Source organism: Microtus pennsylvanicus, chromosome X (genome assembly GCF_037038515.1).
Source record: "Microtus pennsylvanicus isolate mMicPen1 chromosome X, mMicPen1.hap1, whole genome shotgun sequence".
In the NCBI taxonomy this organism is placed as follows: Eukaryota; Metazoa; Chordata; class Mammalia; order Rodentia; family Cricetidae; genus Microtus; species Microtus pennsylvanicus.
Window position 1 is genome coordinate 77,921,554 of NC_134601.1, and position 22,585 is coordinate 77,944,138.

General features: G+C 34.9%; 1 protein-coding gene across 1 annotated transcript in view; it reads right to left on the bottom strand.

Moving 5' to 3' along the window:
- Positions 1-22,585, bottom strand: part of LOC142841432 (transmembrane protein 182-like) — a 55,003-nt gene that overhangs the window by 25,113 nt on the left and 7,305 nt on the right. Inside the window, exons 2-3 of the mRNA XM_075958270.1 lie at positions 17,503-17,623; positions 8,028-8,126 (exon numbers count right to left, since the gene is read on the bottom strand). Of these exons, the coding sequence (XP_075814385.1) occupies positions 8,028-8,126; positions 17,503-17,623 (220 nt within the window). The remainder of the gene's footprint in view (positions 1-8,027; positions 8,127-17,502; positions 17,624-22,585) is intronic.

Genomic DNA, 22,585 nt, shown 5'->3' on the forward strand with positions numbered 1-22,585 from the left:
TAGAATATAGAATATCAAAAACATAAAGAAAAAATTTAATCAAAATGAGTCTAAAATTTTTCAGTTGGGAAGAGAAAAAATAGTAACATGAGGAAGAAATCATATAAACATTTTTTAAAAAAATAGAAACATTGAAAATGAAAATAATTGATTAAAAAGAGACAACATAACCAAATAACTTAAGGAAGCAGAAAAAGAATATAAGAACTGAAGGGTAAGTCAAGGAAATATTACATTCAGATATCAATAAAGAATAAAAACATGCTTGATGACAACATCCAAGAATTCTGAAGTACAATGAAGAGATAAGCCAACGAATCTACAAGGTCTAGTACCAATAACAAAAGGGGTAAGGATCTATTTGATGAAATTATAGTAGAAAAAAATCTCTAATCTAGAAAAAGAAATAAACATCCACACACAAAAGCACTCAGGACCTCAACAGACAAGGTCACAGAATAAACTCTCTTATGCACAAAGTAACCCGTTTCTTTCATGGCTAGAAGCCAAAAAAAAAAAAAAAAGAAATCCTGGGCATCTTGACAATGCCATCCTTTGATGTGGGAGTGTCATATATCAATCTGTTGATTTCATTGGCTCTAAGCAATAAAGAAACTGCTAGGCCCATTGGATAGGCCCACCCTTAGGTGGGTGGAGTAAACAGAACAGAATGCCGGGAGGAAGAGGAAGTGAAGAGAGAGAGGAGAGGGAAGTGGCCGCTTTTTTAAAGGGAGAGAGACCACGCCCCAAGGGGCTGGTATCTCAGCGGCGATAGGTTGGAGGAGTGGGAGGACCTCCCGCAACAATCCTTGACAAAGGTTCATAAATAATTTCAAAGTTACTTATTCAGAATGGGGCATATTATAGTAACTGTAAAAAAAACACTAAACATAATTTGTTCTTGTCATGAAAATAAATTCTCTGGCCTGAGTAGAGACCTAACATTCCATTTAGACAGGATCAATCACTTAACCAAGAGATCAGCCCTAGGAAGGTAAATTCATCCAAAGCCACACTAAAGATATAAGTAGAACAGTTAGTTCTTGAATGCAATACTGTACTTTACCTTCCCAGAACTCCCATTCTTAGTCCCTACAATCTAACTAGTCATGAGGTTCTGCTGACTCTCTCCACTTTAGCTCAAAAAGCAGCTTTTCCCTTTATATGTCTTTTGGATGCTGGCTAGAACCTAAATATTTTTCTAGTATTTGAACTTCTTTAATCTTTCCCTAAAGGCCCCCTCCCTGCAATATGGCTGACTCAATGTCGTTAAATAGCTTGGCTTTTATTTTCTTTCTCTCCTCAGCTCTTCTCTGGGAAACTGTCGAGATTTATAGCTTGTCTTTCCTGAGTTTGTTTTGTTTGTTTGTTTCTAAATCCAATAAAAAATGTTATTGAGTCAAAAAAGGATGAAAATAAAATTCCCATGTCATATTATAGTCAACATATAAAACATACAAAGAAAGAAAACAATATTAGAAGCCATGGGGAAGAATTGTCAACTCAACTACAAATCAGAGTATAATTAGACTTTCATCAAAAATCTTAAAATCCAAGAAAGCAAAGAAAATATATAACAAAACCAAAAAGTAAATAATTGCCAATCAAGGTGAGCACTTCTAGAAGAACCAGTTTTTCAATTTTGATGGAGTAGTAAGAACATTTCAGGACAAGCTCAAACCACAAAGCCAGAACTAAAGAATGCCAAGAAATACTTAAAGGTCACTTTAAAGAAATCTGTACAAAGAAGTCTCAACAAGCGTATAAGATAACAATAAACTGCATGAGGCTATAGATGAACAGAGTAAAGGTAGTAAGGAATCCATCATGTTAAGCATGGAAAACAGAAAAATACTAATATTAATAGGGACTAAAAAGGAACAAATATTCTAACAAAACCATTAAAAATAGAAAATATAGGAATAAGCAAATATTCTCTTAGTAAGAACATTCTCTTAGCTAGGTTTTCTATTGCTGGAATGAAACACCATGACAAAAATTTAAGTTGGGGAGGAAAGGGTTTATTTGCCTCAGATTTCAGCATTGTTGTTTATCACTGAAGAAAGTCAATACAGGAATTCAAACAGGTTAGGATCCCAGAGGCAAAAGCTGATGCAGAGGCCATCGAGGGGTGCGGCTTACAGGCTTGCTTCCCATGGCTTGTTCAACCCACCTTCTTATAGAAGCCAGAACTCAGGGATGGTACCACCCCCAATGATAACTAAATTAGAAAATGTCTTACAGCTGAATGTCATGGAGGCATTTCCTCAAGTGAGGCTCCTTCCCCTGATGACTACAGCTTATGTCAAGTTAACACACAAAACCAGTCAGGAAAACCTTAAATGAAATGTGCTGTAGGTAGTGACATTTTGTTTGTGTTTTAAGAAATAAAGCTTGCCTGAAGATCCGAGTGCAGAGATAAGCAGCTAGAGGCCAAAGAGTAGTGCTACACATCTTTAATTCCAGGACTCAGGGGACAGAGGCAGAGGGATCTCTGTAAGTTCAAGGCCCACCCTGGGCAACACGAGATAGAATCTGTCTAAAAGAGAAACAGAGTTCACACAAAAGTGATCCAGCACTTGGGATCCCACACTTTTAGGAGGTAGAGAAAGGAGTGCTATGACTGGGCGGAGAGAGAAATATAAGGCAGGAGGAGACAAGAGCTCAATGCAGTCTGAGAATCACCCTTGCAGTCTGAGGAGTGGTGGAGACAGTTTCAGTCTGAGGATGCTATCTGAGGAGACAGTCTAAGAACAAAATTGTCCCCTTTAGTCTGAGCACTGGTAGAGATAAAAGTTCCCTTTAGTGGCTGGCATCGCTGCTTTTCTGATCCTTCAGCTTTCACCCCCAATATCTGACTTTGAGTCTTATTTATTAAGAGCAATTAGAATGTGTGCTACAGCTATACTTACCGATAAAGACATGCAAACAATCTGACTTTATTAAAAAAATCTACATCCAGTAGGGTGGTGGTACCGCATGCCTTTAATCCCAGCACTCGGGAGGCAGAAGCAGGTGGATCTCTGTGAGTTCGAGGCCAGCCTGGTCTACAAGAGCTAGTTCCAGGACAGGAACCAAAAGCTACGGAGAAACCCTGTCTCAAAAATCAAAAAAAAAAAATCTACATCCAAATATCTGTTGCCTCAAAGAAACGAATCTCACTGGCAAACACACACACACACACACACACACACACACTCTGAGTCAAAGGATGGAAGCCACTCTATCAAGCAAATATAAATAAAAAACAAACTGGCATAGACTTCAAGAAATCAAGAATGCCACTATATCTTAACAAATGAAATACTTCATAAAGATGAGGTAACAAACTGTAAATCTATATGTGCCAACTATTATGGAACCTCGGTTTCATAAAGAAACATTAATGGACATAAAAGATCATAAAAATTCCTATACAAGTATTATTGTGTAAGTTTACAGTATCTTACTATGCCAGATACTAAATTTTAGCAAACTAACCTCAGAGTTATACTTCCCTATAGATCAAATGGACTTAGTAAAGTAAATAGCTATTGAAATATCCATTTAGCAGATAGAATACACATTTTTTTCAGTAGCCCACAGAACCTTCCAAAAATAGACCACAATGTAGGTCACAAAATAAGGTTAATGAGTGTATTAGAATCTAGGTAATTTTTATATCTTATCAATTCATTGTGGACTCAATATTAATAGAAATGACAAACATGCATGGAGACTGAATAAAACACTTTTAAGTGATTAATGAACATAGAAAACATCAGGGAGGAAAATTCTAGAATCAAGAAAAATTAAATTCATAACTAACCAGGACCTTGGATATACATCTAAGGTAGCAGCACAAGAAAAGTTTATAAGAGTGCTTCTGTTAAAACAAAAACCAGATATTTATGATAAACAGCCTAATATTGTGCCTCAATCCTTAGTATAGTATTTCAACGTTTAGCAAGAGCAGTAAGAGAAGGGGAAAAGAGACATACAAATAAGAAATGAAAAAGTCAATGTAACCTAATTTTTATACAAAATGCTCATATTCGTAATATCCCTAAAACTTCCACCAGAAAAAGTTCAGATTTGATTTTTAAGAAAATTCAGTAAAGTGACAGAGTGCAAAATGAGAACATAAAAATCAGTTTTCTATATATTAATCCAAATTTGCAAATAAAAACCAATTAGAAAATTCCATTGATAATAGCTTCAAAGATAAAATACCGAGAAATAAATGTAAATAGAGCCAATAAAGATCTCTATTATAAAAACAATAAGACACTGATGCAAGAAATTAATAAAAACTAGTCAAAATAAAAAGACATCCCATGATCACGGATTGATGTAGGATTCCCCTCTGTATGATATGAATACCTTTTATTATCATTTGGTTAATACAGAAGCTGTTTCAGCCAATGGCTTAGCAGAGTAAGGCAAGGTGGGAAATCAGAACAAAGATAGAGAGATAGGCAGAGCCATGTAGGAGATGGTTGCCAGAACATTTCTTGGCAAGCCACAGCCTTGTGGAAATACAGAGAATAATAGTGGTGGGTTATTTTAAGTTATAAGAGCTAGCTAAAAATATGTCTGAAGCATTGGCCAAACTGTGTTGTAATTAATATAGTTTCTGTGTGATTACTTGGGTCTAAGCAGTTGGGAAATAAATGAGCAGCCTTTACCTATAAATGGCACCCAACATGTGACAAATATATTCACATAAAACCTAAGAGAGTTTGGGAAGGAATTCTAAACCTAAAAGAACAGAGTTAAGCACAACTTCTTGGTAGCAGCATATTTTCAGATAGACACTGTTGCTGGTGGCAAGCAGGGGTGCAGCTCCTTTAAGAGGCTTCCTGACTCAGCTTTAGTGGCAAAAACTGCATGACTTCTTTAAGGGAAAACTTCCTGCTTTATGCTGGTAGCTTCAACTATGGCTCTTTTGGGAGGTCCTGCACTTAAATGGGTGGGATCTGTAAGCAGTGTGTTACAAATCGCTTAATGGTGACATAGACCCGTTGTATTCCTGGAATTGGGGAGGTGTACATGGCTCATAGAGACAGTAAACATACCTCCACCATGTTGGATGGGGTGGAACAAACAGGGAGGGCTGTGGAGTTGGTCCTAGCCATGCCTGCTTAGCATTTTGTTTCAAAAAAATTGCTCCCGAGCAAAAAATGATTACAGATGCACAATAAGGACAGATTTAGATGAAAAAGACCTCTAAATGTGTCACAGTGTTATATAAATTTATGTAGGCTTGGGAGAGAGAAGAAAAAGAGTATAGACAGTTACAAAAAGAAATAGGTTTACAAAATAAAACAAAGTCTTTAAAGATACAGTAAAAATAATACCAAAGAGTACAGCCAGTCATAGATTAATGAAGTAAAGAAAAATAAGCCATGTAAAGATGGAATATACACAGAGAGTCTGGATTATGTATATCATTGTGTTTTCTTTGAAGTTTTTGACTGCAGAGAGGTATTTGATTCTGGGATATTCTAAGCTAAATAAACATAAAGGTATCTTGACTTCAAAGTTAGAGTCTAAGGAAAACGAGGTTCTGATTTTGTTTCCACAGGAAATGAGAGTCTGTGGATTCCTTCCAGGCTAATGTGATTTGATGGAATAAGAGCTCCCCTGAAAGGTTTCCGTGACCCCCTGAAAGACCTCCATGAACCCTAAAAACACTTCACTCAACATAAAGCAGGAAGCAGTTTGGAGAAAACTATGCCCAAATTCCCAAAATGGCTTGTTTGTTTGTTTCGGGGATGATCACTTAATACTAAATGGTTAGCCCTAAATATATGCAAATAAAGGTTTCACGAATTACAGTCTGTAAAATCCTAACATAACTCATGTCCAGAAAATCAAATACCATATATCCTACAAAATATTAGTCCTAGCTTCAAATCTTTTGTTTTAAGCGTTTAACTGGGAGTACAAGTAGAAGCCATAAAAAACTAAAGATGGGTTATTGAGGGAGGATATATGAGTAGAATTAATAGAAAATAGGTGAGATGAAAATAGATGAGAAAACACTATGGAAGTGATAAAAATGTTTATTCAGGGAGAGGTGTTGGGAAAATCAGGGGATTGCAAGGAGAACTAACCCAAAGATAGTGTGTATGAAAAAGCCATGTTGAAGCTTATTTTCTCTCAACCCAAGTAAATATTTTTTTGAATTATAGTAGAATACAGGCAATATGAAAAGCATATGGATCAATTCTAGTGATTAAAGAGTAAGTGGAGATGAATATCAGAGGATGAGGTAGAGGAAAGGGTTGTGGGTAGGCTATCCTAAACTATTGATATATGAAAAAAAATATACTAGTTAAGAAGCTGATTTCAAAATGTTAATTTAAACAAAAGTATTTCAAAGAGAGGGATCTTGCATCAGTAGATAATATCGCTACCAGAAGACATAATTTATTATACAAGCAGAGCAGTAAAAGGCATGGAAAACTTTCATATATGCTATCGTTCAGGGAGGTCACACAAGTTTCCAAAATAACACAAGCTATTGAATTGCCTTTGCTTAAATACCATGATTAGATGGTACAGCCCTGTTTCCAAATATACCATGAACTAAAGAAATCAATCTCAAAGTGGTTAGTAAACCTCTTCCCTGTTAGCTAACCTTCATAGTGCTGGAAAGGGACATGGCTGGTGCTGGAGGAGAAAAGACATCAGTAGTCTTAACTATTGCTAGAACTTGCATGCTGTTACACTGACCAGCCAGACAGCATGTGCTCACTCATGTAATTGTGGTATGATAGCTATGCCAGTAACCAATTATTCCTGATTGTTTTTAAGGCTTGCTCAATAGAAGGTAATTTGTGAGTGGTGTTATAATACTGGTCAAAAGCCTATGGTTAGGAAGGTTGGCCAAAGAAGGTCCTTTTTATTTTCTTTCATTGAGCTACAACCAGTGGAGAGTTGTATAACTGTTGAGAGCTTAGAGACTAATAGACCCAGTTTTCAGCCCTGCAGAGACATATTAATCCTTTCACCATCAATGATCCAAGACCATCAAGGAAGAGGAGGCAGTGAGAAAGTAAGATCTGAAGGACAGAGAGAAATGCTATGAAATGATGCCTTCTGAGCATGACATGGTTACCACATTACAAACTCACACGAACTGTTTTTATCTGTTCAAGACTTACATAAGAACAAACCAGCCAAAATTCCAACATAGAAAAGAAAGGTGCTCTACAGGCCCCACCCTGCACTGAGGGACTGTTGGCAGTTGATAGCTGCCAGGGATTGGAGAATCATTCCTGTTTGAAGGTGTGAGTACTAGTAAGTTTCTCATGCTTCATTGGATGGCCCCATATTCATGCTCATAAGGATTTCATTGAATAGATTTAGTGAGTTACTAAAAGAAATCAAGACTTGATGTTTAGAAGGAAGGAGTATTAATGACAGAGGAAGAATCAGGATTGATATGATCATATTTCATTGTGTGCTTTCATGGAAAATTCAGAGTAAAAAAACTTCAAATGTATTCTATTCTAATATACATATTATTCAAACTGTGTTTCAAACTAAGAGAATAGAAACTTAATTTTGTTTCAAATATTGTAGGCACAAGTTTTCACAGAAACATTCAGATTTCTTATTCATTCTAATTTCAATTATTATAGAAAATGAATAATAATCTATGTTTTAAAGTTTTTAAATCCTGAATACTATGGGCTCTATTTCCAAACTCTCTGAGCATCAGTTTCATAATCTATAAAATGGGACTAGTAATGTCTAATATGTTGATTCATTTGAGTAAAAAACTCAAATGTTTTCACTGAGGTTTACATTGAATATCTAAAAGATATTGGTGGGCCTACCCTTCTTTTACTTTTCACTTAAAACCAATAACACATACAGCGAGAAATGGCCAGATAAGAACTAATTTGTATCTTCAATGCATAAACAGATAAACCAACTTAACCTATCATCTAGCACATAAAATTTATTCAATTAATATTGAGGAAGCTCTCATTCAGTATACTTGTCAATATATATGGCTGTGTTTCAAAACTTACCAGAAGTTGCATCAAAGGATGGATGTGGAAAAGGCCCAACAGCAATTTGCATTGGAAATAGATATCCAGGAATACAGCGCTTCGGGTGAGGCTGGTTCACTGAATATACAAAAGGCAGAACATCTTATTTTTAATTCTAAGATCGGTGAAATTAAAATCTAAATTTCTGTACAATTCTTAGGAATTTTTGGTGTAATTAAAATAATTAATATGAAATACTTCTATTTGAAAATAATTCCACTAGGGCACAGAAATGAATATAACGTGTATATGAAGGGTCACAAACAAAAAGTAGAAATTTGGAGTTCAACTTTCTTAATTATTCAGTATCCCTTAGAACACTGTCTCCACTGATTGTTTTATAAATTTTCAATTTAAATCAAAATGGTTACTTGGCTTCTGCCGTGTATTTAAATAGTGTAAGGTAAAATGCTATGGTGCTTGTTGAGCTTTCAGCTTTAAGAAACTACAATTTAATTGCAGATAGAAACACACAACCAAAAAGCTACAATTAACTGGAATCTTTTGCAAGGGATGTAAAATGTGTTATGGATATTACTCAACCTAAGATAAAATTTTAATTTCAAATGAGGAATTCTGATGGCTATAAAATTTTATTTTGACCTGAAAAGAAAGAATAGGTTCATCTTCTAAGTGTAGCAGGAAGAAGAATATTCTAGATAGAGCTAAGGTGGTTAGTGGCAAATGATGGAAAAATAGAAAGAAAATCTTAGAAAAGGATGTAAAATCTAATAATAGGGAAGGAAAATGATTTCTATTCTCAAAAATTACATTGTTCAGGCAATGTACTTTTGCAGACAAACATAAATGCTGTGAATGCATGAGCACATTGGACCTTTCTAAGTTGACTGCATCCCAGGGGTTGGTTCCACATCCATGAGTATGTATATATATATATATATATATATATATATATATATATATATATATATATATATATATATGATCTGGAATGAGTTAGGGGAAGTGTAAGGTTGAAAATGATCACAATATCGTGTTTGAAATTTTCACGAAATTAATAAAATATTATATTTTAAAAGTATATTATTTGTAAAAACATAATTCTCATTTCACTAATACATTATAATGATACCATTCACATTTCACTGTCCAACTAATAAAGGAGTATGAGAATCCCTTAAAAACCATAATGCTCAACAAGACACATGTTAAATCCTGTTGAAATTATTTAACTGCTTGAATGTTCATTATGGTCCGTAAACAAGGTGTCGGAATTAAGATGTCAAAAGATCACAAAATTTACTGAATGTAGCACAATGAATTTTAATATGAATAAATATAAAGGCTTTTGCTTAATTTTAAAAATAGCCAGTTGTAAACAGAAGAAAGAGCCCAAGAGAAGGAATAAGATTTAGAGACCCATTCTTTCACATATTTAGGAATACCCTAAAAACACTAAATTGAAAGCCATACAATATATGCATAAGACTTGGTGCAGAACCTGTGTAGTCTCTGTTCATGCTATGTTGGCCTTTATTTTTTTTATAAAAAAAATATCTTCAATATACCAATCTTTATTGGAATTCCCCAGGTTAAAAAAAAAATTCACTAAAACAAGCACTTAAGTACTAAAAATGCCAGTTGTGCCACACAGAAACAGAAAAACACGTGGATAAACACAGCAATTGCATAGTAAAATAATTTATGGAACTGACCGTGGACTACATAAATATTTTTGTTAGGCTAACCAAAAAATTAATGTCTTTTTAAGTTGTACAAATAGAAAAACAACACTATCAAAAAAGTCAAGGATCATATATGGGATACTTTGGTATTTGATAAGTTTTAAGAATAGATATGAATTACAGTTCACCAAAAAGTCTCAATTAATAGCAAAATAAAATTAAGATATTTAAGAATGGAAATACATGGTAGGGGTCAGAATGAGAAGAACTGGATCATAACACTGATTAGTCACATGACAAGTAACTAACTTGTGTGGCATGGAAAAAGAATGAGAGTTCACAGTCAGAAGTATCTGTAAGATTGAGTTTTGTTCAGCAAAACTTAGGCAGCAATATTAACTGTCAGATATTATAATTAGATATGTGTGGTGAAAGAATCTAAGCTACCTTCAATGGAAGTATTGAAGAATAGACTTGATGGCCATTTATCAACATATTATTTAGGAGAGTCATACATCAATCAAGTAGGAAGTTGCACTAGATAATAACTATCGGCTTCTCAAATAGTAATGCTCTCTAATTCTAGAAGTCCATGGAAAATCATGGTATTATAATGAAAGTATCATTATATCAGTGTTAATACTAGTGTCTTGTCATGATTAATGACATACTGAAAATGTTAGATATGTTAATGGAGTGACCACTTATCTTAAAGTGTTTTCTAGTTAGCAGTAATACTTTATAATAAGTAGACATTTGTCTCCACTTAAATTACCAAAGAATTTCAATTGAATTGATTATTACTGCTTTGTGAATATCAAATTAATTCGCTAAATCAAATGCTTTTAAATTTGCATCAAGGGAAGAATTAAGATTTATCTGTAGTTTAAAAATGTATGCTGTTAAGAGCAAGAAGTTTCAGTGTGTGTCCTTTGACATGTCTGTTCCAAACCCATTTAGCATACATTTTCCTCATTAGGCTAAATTTATAAGCATCATATGTCAACTATATCAATCTCTCTTACATATTAAAAGTTATAAAGCTCACAACCACTGATAAAATGTAGTCCACCACACAATGAAAAATAAACATAAAAGGGACTAATTAGTGATTTTCAAATAGCTTTATATACATTTATAAGAATAAGTATGTACACGATATGATAACAAATAAAATATCTAATAAGAAATAGAAACCACCTCTGAAAATGAAACAATATTGGTTGTTAGCTAAAAATGGTAAATTTATGGATTATTGCAGGTAGATAGATGACTATGAAATGATGATAAATAGAAACATTGTACCTCAAAGACAAAACTGCATAAAAATCCATGCATTCTGAGAAACCCTCTTTCATGTAGGTGGTCAGGGTTGGCCAGTAGAATACCAAACCACCACAGGCTACTGTTATTGCCTTGTTTGTCCTCCCCTGAGGTGGAAACTTAGTCCCTATTGCTAAAGACACCATTCACTTTGGACAGCAGGCCCAGGGGACCCAACCTGAGAAAGCCTTGCCCTCCCTGAAGACTAAGCACAAGAACTTGCCTTTGATGACACCAGAAGTGTTGTGTGAGCTTCCAAAAGTGGGAAGCAACAAGTAGTCCTACCCATGAGCCACATGACAACGATGAACCACAACAACGACCAGAATGGCATGTATCTCTTCAGGTCGGAGTGGTGTGCAAACACTGATGATAACCAACAGTTCTCTAATTGGATTTAAGACGTGCTCAACCACAAGGAAAACCTGCATGGTACTGGAAACTCAGCCAGCTTCCTATGGTCGGCTACCCACTTGCCCCGTCTTGAAATACAGACCAAGGAGTCTAACACGTGCGAGTCAGGGTGCAATGAAGGTGAAGGAAGGGCCCATTCTGGGGACCCGAGGTGGGATCCTGAAAACTCTCCAGTCCACCAAGGGCGCACCACCATAAAGATTCAATGGGTTCTTTTAAATATAGGGTCAAATAATTTGACTTACTCATTTCTTGCTTTTATCCTTTTCATATAGTTCTCTTGTCTTATTTCTTTAGTTAAACCTTTAATACTGTACTGAGTAAGAGAGGTGAGAGCAGTCACCCTTTTGTCGTTCCTGATTTTAAAGAAAATCTGCTGTTTGTCTCCACTTAGTAGAATGTTGGATTCTGATTTAACATATATAGCTTATTATTTTGAAATATGCTGCATCTACCTCTGTTGTCTCCAGGACTTTAATAATAAAGGCATGTTGTACCTTGTCAAATGGTTTTCTGCAGCTATAGATATGATCATGTGATTTCTGTTCATAAGTTTATTTTTATGATATACTATATTTATTGATTAGCATATAGTGAACCAACCTTGTATCTCTGAGATAAAACCACTTGTTGTGTGAAGTATTGATGTGTTCCAGAATTTGTTTTACAAACATTTTGTTGACGTAGTTTGCATCTGTTTTTACAAGGGAAATTTGTCTGTAGTTTTCTTTTCCTTTTTTTTTTTTTTTGCTTGCTGTGATTTTACTCAGTTGTAGTAACAGGATAATGCTGACTTTGTACACCACACTTTCCCTTTCTATTTTGTGGCACAAACTGAGAAGTATTTGTATAAGATCATCCTTGGAGGCTTTATATAATTAAGAAGTAATAAATCCATCTGGTCCTGGACTTTTCTTTCCGTGGATATTTTTGACTACAGCATGTTTGCCTTGCTTGTAATAGATATGTTTAAATTACTTGTGTATTCTAGTTTTAGCTTTGGTAGATAATGTGCAATTATAAAATCAATTTTTTAGAGCTTGTCCAGCTTTTTGGAGGACGTTTTCAAACTATTCTTTAATGATGTTCTAGATTTTCTTGGAGTGTGTTGGGATGTCATCCTTTTCATCTCAATTTTGTTAATTTGGGTTTTTCCTCTCCTTTTTTGTAAATCTGATATTTCTACCTTTGTATGTGAGTTAAGGTTTTAATTTTTCATACTTCTTTCAGTATTGTTTCTTTCCTTTATATTTTTGACATCTTGATTATTCATCAAAGAGAGTTTCTTCTGTGGTCATATCTATTTGAGATGTTAAATACCTCTTGTATTTGAATGTATAATTCATTCTTTAGGTTTGGGAAGTTTTCTGCTACAATTTCGATACATTGTCTCTATTCCTTTTGATTTTAACTCTGCTCCATCGTTGGCAAAAATTTGCAGATTTTACCTCTTGAATGTATACCAGACTTCTTGGGTATATGTTATTGTTCCTTATTATTTTCCACATACATATTTGTATCATTGTCTCCCCTTTACCATGCTATGATGTTGATTGGCTTAATCTTGTACAAGTCTTGGGCAAGCATCCACAGCTGCTATGAGTTCATCAGGACATCTCTTTCACATGCAGAAAACATTACTCTTTGACCTCTAGCTCTTATGCTCTTTCTGACCCCTTTTGTGCAATGCTCTCTGACCCCTGGAAATAGAGGGTGATATAGATGTTAGATGTCCTCTTTATGGATGAACATTCCACAGTCACTTAATCTCTGCACATTGATTAGTTTTAAGTCTCATCTGCTGGCTGGATGATATAGAATGTCAATGCCATTGTGATTTGCATTTTATTTCAATGATATTTTGATTTGCATTTCCATAATGGATAAGGATGTTGGACTTCTGTTCATTTATCATTGGTGTTCATTCTTAGTTAATTTTATTTGCCCACTTATCATTGAATTATTATTTTCTTAGAGTTGAAGATTCTTGAGTTTCTCATATGCTCTAAATATGTTTCTTTTGTTTAAAATATATCTATAAAGTGGCTCTATAAAATAATCTTAATCCACACCCACAGGTTACTGTCTTTGAGAGGAAACTTGCTGGAGGGAAGAGAGATAGAGTGATTGGCAATTATGCTCAAAATTCATACTATGCTTGAAATAAAGCTTATCATGAAATCTATAACTCTGTAAATGAATATACAATACTAAGTTTTAATCTGTATTGGCTGTTACAGTAATTTTCATGTATTAAAACTCTAACTCAGGAGAGAAAATATAGATACTTTTCTTATTTTAGTTTTTTGAGGCAGGGTTTCTGTGTGTAACAGCATTGGCTGTCCTGGATCAGGATTTCTGTGTGTTAACAGCACTGGCAGTCTTGGAACGCTCTCTGTATACAAGTCTTGCCTGCAACTCAGAGATCCACCTGCCTCTGACTCCTGAGTGCTGGGATTAAAGGCATGAGGTATGTGCCACTACCACCGAACTAAAGATACATTTTCACAAACATTGGAAATAATTTTTACTACTTCATTGTCTGGATTTGTGCTCCCAAGTCTTTATCTACAAAATGGACTTCATTTTCCAAACAATAAAGAATACCAAGTAGCAGTCTAATTGAAGTGTAACTCATATGAAAGTATCTAAAAATACTGGTGAAAGCACCTACTCTGCAGCTTTCTTTATATTGAATCACATCCTATGCCATTGATAAACTGATATTATTTTATATTGTTATTGCACATATTTAAGTTTCTTCAATATCACAAATAATGTTTATATCTTTCAGTGTTGTTGGCACAAAATCAAAAAAACCTATTTACACCAATTTTGTGCCAACAGAACTAATCACATCCTGAGAAAATTATACTGAAGAAGAGTTTTTATTATAATTACTAATATTCTTGCTTTGTCATGGAACTATAACTATTATCTTACCAGAAGTATTTACCAACACAAACTACAAGAAAAATTCCACAAGGAAGTAGGGGATACAAGGCATGAATATGGATAGCTCCATCTATATCTGTATCTTTAGGTAGATAAATAGGCTGAAAGATAGACAGATAAAGTATTTACCAAAAAAATAAATAAATAAAACAAAACAGTCAGACCAGAGCCAGGATCCAAAATGAGTCTGCCATTTCTGTCAAACAAAGCATTTGACCAAGACTGGTCACCCTGGTTTTATTCTTCAGTTATCTTGGTTGCTCACTATGACATTGCAAGTCTACTATTAAGACTTGTAGTAATTTTTTATTTTAATTACTAAAAATTAACTCAGGAACTTTCATTCTAAAGGCAATTCATACCATTGTTGAGATTTTTAATTTTATTTGTTTCTTAATTTTTTTAAGAATGATATGTTTGGAAGTGTTGATTCATTTTATTATCTCATATATAAATGCTTTGAGTTTGTTGTATGTGTTTACTATCTGGACATAGTCAAATCAGTTTTTTGTTTGTTTGATTTTTGAGACAGGGTTTTTCTGTGTAGCTTTTGAGCTTGTCCTGGAGCTTCAATTTTAGACCAAGATGGCCTTGAACTTGCAGATGTCCTCTGACTCCTGAGTACTGGTATTAATGGTGTGCACCACCACCACCTAGCTCAAGTCAGTTTTTAGTGTTTCCTTTTTAATCTCTAAATGGGTTGAATTTTCTCGCTGTTTTATATATTATTATTTTATTGGAAGTAAATCATTTTAGATTCTTTTAAAATTATTATTAGACTACTGTATCAGCTCATCATAGGGATTTCTTATTTTTTTTAATTTGGCTGAACTAATTCCATGAGTGTATTCCCACAGCATAAACCATTTAATGGCTGAAGAATCTGTTTTGTTTCTATTTGCTTCTTTTTTTCTATCACTCAAATTGACTACTTATGGATCTGCCTTGTACTGGCATAAACTATCTGGGTTCAAACTTCAGATTAAATTACCGATTGTCCACTTAGATGTCAATATCTAACTTTATGCATAAATGTTGCTTAAAGACTGTTACCAGACTTTCAGAAGATAATGTATTTCAACTGCACACCCACATAGACAAAAGCAGTTTGGTGAATCCTTCTTGGATCACTTCTTATGAGGTGGTCAGAGGAATGTTCACAGTATTTTAGGGACTCTGGTATTACTGCACTTTTTCAAGCTTCAATTCCTAGGAGTTAACCCTAGGCCAGATAAGATTATTATCATTATTTAGTCAAAGATTGGATTTAAGCCCCATTTGCCAATATTTCATCTCTGTGTTGATGAGTCTGTATGCAATGAGAAATGATTTCAAGTCTGTGCTGCTTCTTGTTCCAATTGCTTCTGAATTGTTAAAGCATAACATATATGTAAAGTTCTCCTGGTCTTCAAATTTAACTGTACTCACAAGAGAACTCTTCCCTCGCTTTCTTTCTTTCTTTCTTAAACTTATTTATTAATTATTTTGCTTATTCTGGGACATTATAAGCCTCTTTCAAATTGGTTTGCAAAAATATCTCAATGGTTTAGAGCATTCTTTTCTATGACATTCTCCGATATCTGTTTCAAGTATTTCCTTTACACATGGCTCTTTAAATTTACAGTGTGTGTCTCCTGTTTAACTCTACTCTTGTACAGGAAATCTGAGTTGGTGCACAAGATCATGGACCAGAGGACTGAATGACACCCTCTTTCTACTAATTGGTTTTAATGATAGGTAACAACCCCAGATTTTGTACAGTATTCCCCATTACCAGAGCTCTGATCATTCATGGGTACAAGCATTAGAATCAAGTTATCATATTATGTTCTTATTACAAATTCCACTCCCTAAGAATTGGCCCAGCAGTTCTCTTGTCTTCATATCCCACAACACTGAAGTTATATGTATGTATGACCACATCCAGCATTTATCATGTGAAGATTTAAAGTCAGGTCTTCAGGTTGGAAGGCGAGCTCTCTTACATTGATCCATATTTGCAGGCACTATTATACATGTTATTTCTCTCCTTCTTTACAGAGATATCCAAAACAATTAATGCCTTCAATGATAGCTGTAGATGATAACAATAAAATAGTCCCATACTAGCTCAGAATGGAGTATAATAAAGGGTTCTTTACTTAGGGGTAAACTCACAGATCAACAGTCCTCTGCATGAGTGGGGAACAGGAACCAAATCCAGCAGCCAAGAGAGGCCACACAAGTTTTATGTCTGCATTTATAGTGCAAGAGACCACATCCAAGTGTGCTGGTATCTGAAAAGCAATTGGCTAAAGGAGTTTCCACAGCACCTCCTGTTTGGGTGCTGCCGGGAGCAGTCGTATCTCACATCAACAATACCCTAATGTATATAAATGCCATATTTTACAGTTTTTTGAAGTGGTTGAAGATTACCTATCTATGCGGAATATAATCTATGTATCTAACCTGATTCGTCTAACTATAAGTATGATAAACATGGATGACTATTGACCTATAATTCTTAATACCTATGTAGCTTAAAGAGTAAGGCCTCATATTAGAATATTAAATAATCTTTAAACAACTGTGAAGCAAATGAGGACAATAACCACAAAATGTAAACAATGTATAAGTATCTTGATCAGAGGTAGAAATGTATAGTGCAATATGATAAATACATCCTAAAACTACATCAGTATACAAAATGTCTTAAGTAGAGCTTGAAATATGCATGCATACAATATGACAAAATAACTTTGCATAGGTTTACAAATATTGTAAACAGAAATAAAAGCATATTCAATGTGACAAATATAATTTGAATTTGTATCAATATATAAGAATCTATACTAATATAAGTTGTCTGTAAATAATAACTCACATGTATTCATTATATTATTCACTATTATTATTCGTGGAAGCTCATATTATTCTACTTATTATCTCATCCAATTTTCCTTTTTTAAAAAAATATAACATATATAATATAATATATTATATAAATATAATAGCATATAATATATTATATATAATCCCTGTAAACCATCTCCTTCAATTTCTATGTAAAAGATTATTTCTGAAGCTAAATTGAGGCCATATTTTAACACACATATCATGTAATATCTCATACTCACTAAACCAGTATCTCCAAACTGAAGTTTGTGGATCATCTCCAAAAAACCAGCACCTCCAGAAAAAACCTTCATGATGGTAAATCACTGACATTTCTTCATAGTCTCTCACATCTTCATCATACTATGAAATAAAATATTTAAAAATTTAAATTACAACATTATATATGACTTGGTTTTTCATGAATTCTGCAATATACCAGATTTCTACTTATGACAGGTTAGGAAATGCATTATAGAATATGCTTTCCAGCATTTTCTTGGTACCACTGTGTAAAACTAATGATCTTGCTGACATGAATATTCTAGTTCATTTTGTCTTAGTGGGTCTTAATTTTCTTTTCATTTTAGATGAAGTTTATAAGCAATATCTTCCCTGGTAGTTGGTAGACATTAATTTGAATAGTAGGGACTTAAATTTCCTTAATGAGAAAATAAGAAAAGATTATATTTCTAAAATTTTGTGATATATTGATGAATGACTATTATCATGTCTCAAGGATTATGTTTGAGATTTTCAAAATATCAAATGATGGAGGTTTATGTGAGAAGTGTGATTGGTGGGAAGGGAAGGAAAGGGATAGAGGAGGGATAATCAACACTAAGGGTGTTTGAAAAACCATGTGGAAAGAATTATTGTATAAACATCATATATCCATACACATGCACATGTGCATACCCCAAACACACAGAGAAACATACACACATAAGTATTAATTGGGTTACCCTACATGTCAGATAATGCTCCTCTCCCAGATACCACAGGTTGCTAAATAAAAAGCCCAGGGTCAGGTATCCCCACAAGTGATTGATTGGTCCAGGGATGTGTTTTTGCTTACCCTATCATCACTTGATGGTAAGATTTTAATTGTTAAAGACATCAAACACTTTAGTCGCAGAACTTGGAAAAATCATGCTGGAACTGACCTGGAAGCCCCCTCTCTGTCAACTAGCTTTCATAGCACCAGAAAGTGATACATAAGATACATAAGGGGAAAGGCCATCAACAGTCTTAACCAGCTCTGTATATTGTAAGTGATCATAACAACTGGCCTTGAAAGATATTTCCATAGGTACAGCAGTGGCATTAATATTATGTAGATAGCCAACTGTTTTCAGATTTAAGGCCTACTTTGCAGAAGGAAACTCATGTGTGACGCTATAAATTTGGCCAAGTATACAAGGTTGGGGATCTCATACACTTTGGAGATGAACCTACTGCAATTATTTAGCTAAACAGACATAGCATGAAATTTCTCTCTAAATAGTATTCTATCTCCGTATTAATAGATTAGTGCAATTCTCAGTCCTTGTCAGAAAGATGCACACTGGATGGTGACTAACAAGTAGACTCACAACTGTTCCAAGTGCAGAAAATAAATGTCTTTGGAATAACTGTAAATGAAACATCTATATCATATGACACCCCAGAAGATTCAGGAAACATTGCATAAGAGGGGACAAAAGGCTGTAAAAGCAAGCCATAAATAAAGAAGGATTGAGGTGAAGCAGCATATTCCAGACATGACCAGGCCATTGCCCTCAAAAACTCATATGGTTGCCTGTATAAGATCAAGTGAGTCAACATTCTATCATGAATGAGAAATAAATAAATCAGCTGCCACCCTAAGTTGAGGAGCTATTGACAGCTGATGACTGTCAGTGGAGGAGTTAGCTTCCTTTAGAGTTGTGAAAGAGAGCAATAAGTTTGGGAAATAAATGTGGGAGACATACACAGGAGCTGAAGACAAAAGGGTGAGTAAATATGATAGAAAAAGCATTGTATTAATGTATGAAATTCTCAAAAAATAAATAAAAAATATTTTTTTAAAATTAAGTAAAAATGAATGGATAGTAGAGTAGGAGGGTCATCTGTCTTTGTGTTACTTTCATTGGTTAATTAAGAAACTGCCTTGGCTTTTTGATAGGCCAGCCCTTAGATAGGTGGAGTAGACCGAACACAATGCTGGGAGAGAGAAAGCAGAGTCAAGCAGATGACATGCTTCTCCTACCCAAGACAGACGGTGGTTAGACTCATGCCAGTAAGCCACAGTCAAGTGGTGATACACATTAATAGAAAGGGATTAATCAAGATATGAGAATTAGCCAGTAAGAGGCAAGAGCTAATGAGCCAGACAGTGTTTAAATGAATACAATTTGTGTGTTGTTATTTCGGGTGTAAAGCTAGCCGTGCAGAAGCCAGGCAGGATGAAAAGAAGGCCTGCTCGCCTCGTCGCTGCAGCATAGCATTTGTCTTACACCATGTTCAATATGACTGCACACTTAATTGATGACAATTTAAGTTGGAAAACTAAATATTCTATGCACCTAATTCCTATTAGAAGCCAAAGCATAGTCCATTTACTTTGCTTAATATTATTGTAATATTATTGCTAAAAATGGGTAAGTTACCAAACTGTTCAATGAAGATACAAATAGATACAGGCCAGCTTTTCCATCTTCTTTAAATTTTATAAATATCTTCTAGATGTTCCCTTAGAAATTCATTGTACCAATAACATAAAATATCTTTGTGTAACTCTAACCAAACAAGTGGAAGACCTGTATTGATGTGGGATTCCCCTCTGTGCACTGTGATTAACACTGGTTAATAAAGAAACTTCTTTGGGCCTATAGCAGGGCAGAACAGATATAGACAGGGAAAACTAAACTGGATGCTCTGAGAAAGAAAGCAGAGTCACAGAGACACCATGTAACCACCATAGGGGAAAGATGCTAGCTTCCAGCTAGAACCTTGCCAGTAGGCCACGTGCCTCATGGTAAAATATAAAATAATGGGAATGGATCAATTCTAGATGTAAGAGTTAGTTAGTGATAGATACACTTAAGTGATTGGCCAAATAGTGATTTAATTAATACAATTTTGTGTGATATTTTGGGTCTGAGCAGCCTCCTACAGCAGATTGGTGCAACAACATGGTTGACTATATCCCCATAAAACCTGAGAAAGCTTACAAAGGAATTCTACATACACACACACACACACACACACACACACACACACACACACAAGAGTTTAACACAGCTTCTTGTTCTGTTTCCTGGCTGCATACCACAGCTCTTTTAATAGAGGTCTTCCAGTTTCAGCAGTAGCAGAAGAAAAATGCTGCACGGTTTAGAATTGGCAGCTTCCTGGGCAGTGCTGCCAGCACAAACTGTGACTCTTTTGGGAGGTCGGCTATGGAGCATTTAAATGGGCTATGTGTGCAGAGTGCTACAACTTGGCTAATGACAATATAGACCCACTGTGTGCCTAAAATTGGGGCAATGTACATTTGCTGACTCTCAAAGGCAGCAAACATGCCTCTGCCATGTTGGACTAGGCAGAGCAAGCAGACAGGGTTGTGATGTCCCTAGCCACACCTGAAATGGATTTGCTATGGGTCCCAATAGCAGAGGGGGCAGCGGGTCTGAGAGCAGCCAGTCCCAGGCAGGGCCCAGGCACACCATGCAGCAGGTCTCCAAAGGTGGCTGGTCCCCTGGGCATGCCCAGTGGCTAGCCATGTGGGCAGTGGGTGGGCAAGGAATAGATAGATAGGCACACCATGCAGATGGGTTTGCTGTAAGCTGCCAGGGTCCCAAAAGCAGCCAGTCCCAAGCAGGGATGGTGCACAAGACCACCTGACAGGTCTCCATGTAACTGGCCAGAGGGTGAGAGAGACGGATAAACATACCATACAAAGTAAAGTTAGGCATTTATTAGATGGGTTATGGAGGGGAAGGAAAAAGGGGAAAAGGGTGAGAGAGATAGAGAAAGAGGGAGAGAGGGAGAGTTGGCAGCCTCTCTGAGAAAGGAGATAGGAAGAGGAAGAATGGGGCTCTGTGGCTGCAAGCACATGGGCATGGCTTATCTCTTAAAGAGACAGAACAATCATTACAACACCCACTTAGCAGTTTTAAAAAAAAACACTTCTGGTCAGAAAATAATTACAGATACACAAAAAGACAGATTCAGATAAAAAATAAAAGACCTCAAAATTGGTCGCAATGTTGGATAAATGTACATAGGCTTAGGGGAGAGAAAAAAGAGAATAGAGAGTTTTAAAAAGTAAATCATGAAAAAATAAAACAAAATCTTTAAAGAGATAGAGTACATACAGTCATAGATTAAAAGAAGTAAAGAAAAATAAGCCACATAAAAACGGAATATACACAAAGAATCTGGATTATGCATATTATTGTGTTTTATTTGAAATTTTTGACTGCAGAGAGACATTTGATTAAGGGGACTGCTAAGCTAAACCAACATATATGTTTTAAAGTTTTCTTAACTTCAAAATTTGAATCTAAGGATATATTGCTTTGGAAAAGAAGTTCTTCTTTTGTTTCCACAGAGGATAAGAACCTGTGGAATTCTTCCACACTAATGTGGCTTGATGGACCAAGAACACCCAAACGGTCTCTGTGAAAACCCCCCAAAAGAAAATACTTTACCCAACAAAAAGCAGGAAACAGTTTAGAGAAGTACACAAAAAGTCAAAAATGATTGTTTATAAATGTTTCTTTATATTTAAAGGGGGATATGCTATAAATATGTGCATTGGTATGGATCTTGATACAAATTTAAGGATATATATATATATGTGTGTGTATATATATATATATATGGTCATTATATATAATATATATAAGGTCATTGTATAATATATATATATATATATATATATATATATATATATATATATATATTCCTGCTCTTGATTAAGGTATTGTGATTGTGCAGATGATTTAAAATATATATAGAATTAAGAAATACAGGTTAATAGTCATTTTTAATAGTCAAGCTTATAGTCATATTAGTTAGGTTTTCTAGATATATAGAGATATATTTCAGTTAGATAGATAGTCTTCAAATCTTTCAAAGACTAACACAATATGGTATTTAAAATGTTTTAAGAACTTAGGACTTTTTATAACAATGAGACACATCTATTCCTGACAGGACAAATCTACTTCAAGAGGATGATGGGCATCAAAGAGACTCCTTATGGTGTTGATCAGCCATTTGGCCAAGAAGCTGTTCTTGCCTGGACTGCTTGATATTATGCTGTATGAACTAGACATG